Source organism: Brachyhypopomus gauderio, unplaced genomic scaffold (assembly GCF_052324685.1).
Source record: "Brachyhypopomus gauderio isolate BG-103 unplaced genomic scaffold, BGAUD_0.2 sc121, whole genome shotgun sequence".
NCBI lineage: Eukaryota > Metazoa > Chordata > Actinopteri > Gymnotiformes > Hypopomidae > Brachyhypopomus > Brachyhypopomus gauderio.
In genome coordinates this window covers 281719-288884 of record NW_027506942.1, presented here as the reverse complement: position 1 = coordinate 288884, position 7166 = coordinate 281719, and the positions used below count along the sequence as shown (strand labels likewise).

At 44.3% G+C, this 7166-nt stretch overlaps 1 protein-coding gene across 1 annotated transcript; it reads left to right on the top strand.

The window, feature by feature from the left end:
- Positions 1 to 2857: 2857 nt before the first annotated feature.
- LOC143498872 (complement C1q tumor necrosis factor-related protein 3-like) lies at positions 2858 to 6835 on the top strand. Its single transcript, XM_076993761.1, has 4 exons — positions 2858 to 3140; positions 5216 to 5317; positions 5960 to 6094; positions 6250 to 6835. The coding sequence occupies exons 1-4, from the start codon at positions 2942 to 2944 to the stop codon at positions 6528 to 6530; spliced, it is 717 nt and encodes a 238-aa protein (XP_076849876.1). The 5' UTR covers positions 2858 to 2941; the 3' UTR covers positions 6531 to 6835.
- The last annotated feature ends 331 nt before the right edge of the window (positions 6836 to 7166 follow it).

Below are 7166 nucleotides of genomic sequence, written 5' to 3'. Positions count from 1 at the left end.
GAGGAGGAGACCTACCCTCCGTCGGTGTTCTCCGCCCCCACCATTGACTACGGTGGGGAAGAGGAGGAGGAAGACGAGGGAGAGAGCTACCCTCCGTCGGTGTGCTCCGCCCCCACCATTGACTACGGTGGGGAAGAGTAGGAAGAGGACGAGGAGGAGTGCTACCCTCCGTCCGTGTGCTCCGCCCCCACCATTGACTACGGTGGGGAAGAGGAGGAGGAAGAAGAGGAAGAGCGCTACCCTCCGTCCGTGTACTCGGGTGTCTCCGAGTGCACGGACAGCGATCCCGGCACTGAGGAGGAGGGCAGTCCGTCCCTATCTGAGCGTTCTGCCGGGACCGTCAAGGGGTGGAACCGCTCAGAGGGAGGCGCTTCCTCTTATCGCTCCGAGGGGAGCGTGATGGACTGCTCCCGGGGTGGCAGCCCGGAGCTGCCCATGAGCTGGAGCCAGGGCAGCGAGGCGGCGACTGAGATGGAGGTGGACGCTCCCGCTGTCTACTCCAGAGGGTGGTCGCGAGGCGAAGCGGGCGTATCGAATGGCCAGTCGGACGAGGAGTCAGACCAAGGCGCGGCACCAGGCGCATCAGCCCAGCGCGCGGCACCAGGCGCGTCAGCCCAGCGCGCGGCATCAGGCGCGTCAGCCCAGCGCGCGGCATCAGGCTCGTCAGCCCAGCGTGCTGCATCAGGCGCGTCAGCCCAACTCGCTGCACCAGGCGCGTCCGCCAACCATACTGCACCGGGAGGAGGCTTCGCGGCAAATGCGGGAGGGGTCCCGTTCGCTGCAGCGCCTGCAGCTCCCGTGCTCTCTCCTCTCATCACCCTACTCATGGCGCGTAGCTTGGCGCCTGTTTCATGTCCGTCTGTCCCTGTTTTCGTGTTTGTTCCCGTATGTTTGCCTAATCCCCTTTTCCCGTTCGTGCCCATGTTTGTGCAAGTAACTGTACCGTTTTGTGTGTCTAACGTGTTTTCCCCTGTCCTCCCAGGGAGGGTGTACTAGAGCCGTTCGTGGTGGCTCCCGCCGTCGGGGGTGACGGCTCTCAGAGGCTCAGGGTCCCTGAGGCTCCGGACCTGCCCGTTGGTGCTGGTTCGGGGCTTTCCAGCTGCGCGGGACGCTCCGGGAGTAGCGAGCCCCTGGCGGAGGGTTCTGTCACGGTGACGGCTCCGGACCCTTCTCTGTGGGTGTGTCGTTACGTTGTCTGCGTGTCGTTAGGTCCATGTTTGTACTTCCGTGGGCGTGGGTCCTCTGTGAGCGTGTTCGTTTGTTACACCTGTGCCTTGTCTCGAGATCACGAGGGTGTGTGTTAGTCTGCTATATAATGTGCGTTCGCGCGATGTCGTGTGCTCGTCTTTGTCTTGGTTTGCACGTCGTGTGTGTGTTTATGTTACTCGTACAAATAAAAGCAAGTAACATTGGCTACTGCAGACTGGATCCGTGTCTCATCCTTCCGCCCACTCCCAGCGTTACATGAATAGTCTGTTACATATTTACAACATCACATATCTTTCTTCTTCGAGGTTCACCTGGGGAGTAACACTGCAGTCGGAGCCTACAATATCAGTATCATCACTCCGACACGGAATGAAAACCTGGCGTTCATCACAAGACATTTACATTGACAATATCATCACCCAGAACTTTCATTCTAGTTACCTTATACTTAGCCTGATTGTGTGATTTGTTAGTGACTTGTGTATTCGTCTGTATAATTTGTTTTTGTGTAATTTGTGTGTTAACGGGCCAATGGAGGGTGGGTTCCCTTTTGAGTCTTGGTCCTCCCAAGGTTTCTTCCTATTCCCCACCATCTAGGGAGTTTTTCCGTGCCACTGTCGCCTTTGACTTGCTCATTAGGGATTTGGACCCATAGTATTGTTAACCTTGTAAATCCTGTAAAGCGTTTTGTGACAACATGTGTTGTGAAAAGCGCTATACAAATATATTTGATTTGATCTTTCTCATCTCACAGCTAACAGGTAACTGACTACACCACTTCAGAAAAGGGTCTTTTTCTTTCCTTTCTCCTGTGTATTCGGAAAAGAGTCAGGTCTACATCTAAAACTGGCATGCACAGGAATAATAAGGCAATAAGGGAGCTAAACTGTCCATGATTGCTAGAAGGGCAGGAAATAAGTGCAGCACAGTGTGAGACTTGTTGGATGCAGAGTCGCTAGCCTGAAATTCCAGGTGATGGAATATTGTCTGAAGGCACAAAGCTGCCAGGGTGGAATCAGTGTGCCCCATACTGTCTTTAGTTGGGCTATGCAGTGAATAATCAAAAAAGAGGAAAGGCTTCAAGCCAGGGTTCAGTGTGGTTAATGACTAAAAAGTAAATGTATTCCTGCTCACAACTACCTGCCTGAGTCACGACTTGACCTATGCCTGACAGATTTAAATATAACTTGCAAACTAATTGAGTCAGGAAATGAGTAACTTTAAACAAAAGCAGAAACTTCAAAGGCAGTAATTTTCATTTATTGTGGTTTACTCAATACTTGTTCATGTCCAAAAGTAACTTAGGAGGAGAAACCTGTACAGAAGAGAACTGAAAGTGATTGTATGTAGTGTGATCTCAACACACATACACAAACCCTTCTGAAGAGTTTTCTTAATTCCATTCCTTATTTCGCAATATATATATTTAGTTCATTTTAATGACTAACAAATGCAATAAAACTGGCACTTCACAGTAACAATTGTGCAAGGAATGATCACACTGCGTTTCTGAGGCTAATGTTGAGCATGTTGAAGGAGGTGATAAATTATGGCTAATGAATCCCAGAAAAGGAGTTCAGCACAGTTAAGCCCTTTGAAAGTCACCCAGGCAGAGATGATAGAAAAGTATTTACAAAGTGTTGAGCCACAAACCACCCAGTTAATTAACCACACAACAGAGCAAGGCTGGACTATATAGCAGGAGAAACATGAGAGACCGAGACGTTCCAGCATGAGACCAGCACTCTTCGTTGCATTCTCTCTGCACCACTTCATTGTGGCACAGATGGAAGACGGTATCTCGCCAGGGTCACGCCACAGTCACCCAGAATATTCATGCAGCACTGAAACCCTCTCAGAGCTCAAGGAAATAAAATCACTGGTGGCAGAGCTGAAGGCTATTTTGGATAAGCTAAAGAAACAAGGAGCAGGTGAGAATAAATACATGCTTCAGACCACATCAGACATTACTGTATAGAGCATAACTATGATAACCTAAATATGACCATTTATAGTCTAGAGTGAATATTGCATCATTCTTTAGCAGATCCATCTACATGTCAGTCCTGTCTTAGATCACAATGAGGGTGGATACATGTATTTGAACTTTTTGAATGGCATTAGACAGTGCCAAACTATACAGTATAGTTTAAAGCAGTGATTCTCAACTGGTGGGTCGCGGACATGTTCTGGGTGGGACGTGGACAGCTTGTAAAAAAAATAAATAAACTACTCTTCTAATTTTGTACTCGTCTTTTATCTTGAAAAAAGACAGAGAGGCACATGCCAGGGTTCCTGACTGCGACTAAAATGCTCGCAATCCAACCATAAATATTAATTTACATAATTAACATTATTTTTTATGGGTGAGGATTTTTTGTCATTGAAAAAATATCCACCATTTTCTTTTGAGTTTGTATTTTAAAAGTTAAACGATATGCTGTAGTTGCCACTCTCATGGACGTCTCTGCCCATCAACAAATGCTGGAATCCGATCACCAGTGTGACTCGCAAAGCAGCGGAGCCGAGCTGAAACTTTAGTCTAAGGCACCGTCTACAAATGACCCTAACACGGACACAAGAGGCGGTCGTAAAGGTCCCAAAGCACTGCGCAGTCTGTTTTTGCAATAATTTCAATAGCTTTGAAATGGTCCATCTAAGACCACCAAAGACGTTGTATTACATTAAGTGCATCCTAAATAACAACCTACAACTAAAAGATGGGTATGTATACCTTGCACCAATTTGTGGAGGTCAGTTTTGTAAAATATTTTAATAGCTTTTAAATGGTCCATCATAAGTCCACAAAACAAGGTTGTGGATTAGGATGCACTTAATGTACTATAACTTGTTTTATGCTCTTATGATGGACATTTTAAAAGCTATTGAAATATTTTACAAAAACTGACCACGTTGTTATTTAGGATTGTGAGAGATGTTTAAAAGCATCAATTTGTACATATTGTCACATGAAATTCTCTGTTGTACAGGACGTTTCTCATACTAGATACATGAGAACCAGTTGAGAGACCAGTTGAGAACCCCTGATCTAAAGTATACAACTTAAGTCTAAAGTTGAGTTTGCTGACATAAGCATATAGTTTATGTAAATTCATGAAGCATCTCAAACTTAGCTGTCACTCGAAGCTTTCTCCCTGACAGACTTTCAAAATCCATGAAGCCTATGGAGAATAGTGTGGGTTCATTGTGAAGCTCCTGCCTGCACTATTAAGTGAGATCCTCGAGCAATATGGATCCACCATTTCTCTCCATATTACATATCATGGGTCAGCCATGACATTGTTTGAAGTGGATAAGGAAGTTCAAGAATAATTTGTAAACTTTATAATGGAAACACTGTGAGGTCATTCAGAGGTCTTCTAATCGTTATTCACTTTATTTATGTTTGTCATAAAAGTGATATCTGTGAGTGAGCTATGAATGACTCTAGAGCCCACTTACACACTAAGGGGGAGAGACCTGTAATGCTTCACACGTACTGGACTTGAAACAGGTTGAAGGGAAACACCTTATTTTCCTAGACAAACCCTAACACACCAGCATGTTGACTTCACACTTATTCAAAGGGCCCATGGACATTTTTCAAGTTGGGTTCTTGAGCCACTGACTGAATGTTGATTATGTAAACTCTGAGCACTCAGTGACAAAGATGGAAACACAGCCGTAGGGCTGAGATCCATCCTGCTTTGCTGCCATGTATTTGTGGGACTGACAAAGGTTGTGTTGCTTCTCTTTATAATCAGAGCTAAATTGGCTGGATCAAGTGACCAGTTTCAGTGTGCTTCAATGTGAGCAAAATGGAATTTCTCTCTCTCTCTCTCTCTCTCTCTCTCTCTCTCTCTCTCTCTATCTATCTATCTATCTATCTATTTCCCTTGCTGTCTGTCTATCTACATATCTATTCATCCATGCATCCATCCATCTATCCATTCAGAAGCAATCCTCATCACACCACACTAATTTCCATTTTGTTGTATACACACAGAAAACTTGTGCAGCTCTGAAATCCCATGTGAACTCAAAGAACTTAAGAAGACGGTGATAGAGCAGAAAGAAAAGTTAGAAGAACTTCAGAAAGAGGTAGCAGGTAAGACAGTCCCTATACACCCATCAGATGTAGAGAACAACATGGCTAAGAATTATATCACATCTGCAAAAGGCTGGGTCATATTCTATGTATTGGAATGGATTGTAAAATACATGTCTGGATTTCAAACCTAAAGTGGCTAAGTTACTGTTCTTTAGTACACCCCATTCATCCCATCATATATTGATATATCACTATCCAATTATATATATATATTGTTTCTAGAAAGTTGAGTAAAAAATATAAATCTTTGGCTGTAAAAGCAGGCAGTTTGTTGGCCAAAGGAATGGAGAACAGTACAATAATTACAATAGGCAACAGTGAAGCGTGGTGGAGGTTCCCTGCACGTTTGGGGCTGCGTTTCTGTAAATGCAGTGGGGCATGTGGGGGAGAGAAGAACTAATGCTGTTCTGAAGGCAATGGGTGGCCACACCAAATATTGACAAATTTAGATTTCTCTTTTCATTCAGGTTGCATTTTGTTAATTGACAAAATGTTTTAAAACATAATTTAAATCTTACATAATTTAATGTGTGCATTAAATGCAGTATCTCTTTTAGATGCTTTTTATATGTGTTGTATAATATATTTGGCACTGATCTAACTGCTAATGGGCTTGTTGTATTGCTAATGTTTCTACAGATAAACCCAAAGTTGCATTTTCGGCTTCACTCTTTGGTCAAGGTGGCCAGACCTTGGGAGGATACACTTCTGAGGTTATCCTGAAGTTCCTGAATGTCTTTATAAACATCGGGAGTGCTTACGACCCCTCCACTGGTATACCCATTTTGGATAATTGTATATGTCTATACAATAAATGAACATATGCACTTGTCTTCACAGATGTAACAAACCTGCCTGAACTTTTGTAATCAGTACTATTCCTTGTCTGACTGAATGTTGATCTGTGCTGCTGCGTGATGTTCCTGCAGGAGTCTTCACGGCGCCAGTGAGAGGGGTGTACTACTTTGGCTTCTCTGCCTTCGCAAATAATGCACACAGCATGGGTGTATGTCTGCGCAAAAATGGGCAGAACATAGTGGCCACCTACGATTATAACAGCAACCACAAAGATGTCAATGGAGCCAACAGGGCCGTTCTTCTGCTGGAGAAGGGCGATCAAGTTCACATTGGACTTTGGTCTGGATTGAGCATTTTTGACAGTTACAACAGTGTCAGCACATTCTCTGGGTTCTTGCTCTTTCTCATGTAATGCAATTTAATGCCGCATATTCAGAAAGAATTTATCACCACTACGCACTGCAGTGAGAGTGTTTTCAGCACAGCATGACTCTAAACTATCTACCATACTGCTATTAGTAAGCTGACATGGGCAGACATACTGCAGTACACAATGATATTACTTTGTGATATTACAGTGACTGTTCATTAAAACCAATCTCATCAGATAAAATTACAAAATGTCTATAACAGAGACGAGTGCAACAATGAACATGGAAGCCAGACCCTAACTAACACATGGTCTGTGTTGTATCTCACAAAAATAAAGAAATAATGCTTCTCTCTTTATTGAGTCAAGACTCTGTCTGTTGTTAAAGGGGTGTAGAGACACCTACAGTCATGGGAAAGAGTAACATGGCTATATTTACAGCCATATACTGGATGTGGAGTAGAGAACATTGTTTCTCACAACTCCTCATTGTCATTGAAAACATTCAGCATTTCTTGTCAAAACCTGAATGCAAGTCTGAAGAGCATCCACAGGACACGGGCAGAGCTAAAGAAGTGTCTCTATACTCCAGACATCTTCAAATGAAGCTGCATCTCGCCACCCGGCTCACGTGTGCGGCTGGGCTGCGGGATCCTTCACAGACTTATTATTGTTGAT

What these genes read in the sequence shown, in the direction of transcription:
- LOC143498872 (XM_076993761.1), top strand. Translation starts at nt 2,942, where the DNA reads ATGAGACCAGCACTCTTCGTTGCATTCTCTCTGCACCACTTCATTGTG. An exon ending in GCTAAAGAAACAAGGAGCAG is followed by an intron (nt 3,141 to 5,215) that starts GTGAGAATAAAT and finishes GTATACACACAG; the next exon opens with AAAACTTGTGCAGCTCTGAA. An exon ending in TGCTTACGACCCCTCCACTG is followed by an intron (nt 6,095 to 6,249) that starts GTATACCCATTT and finishes ATGTTCCTGCAG; the next exon opens with GAGTCTTCACGGCGCCAGTG.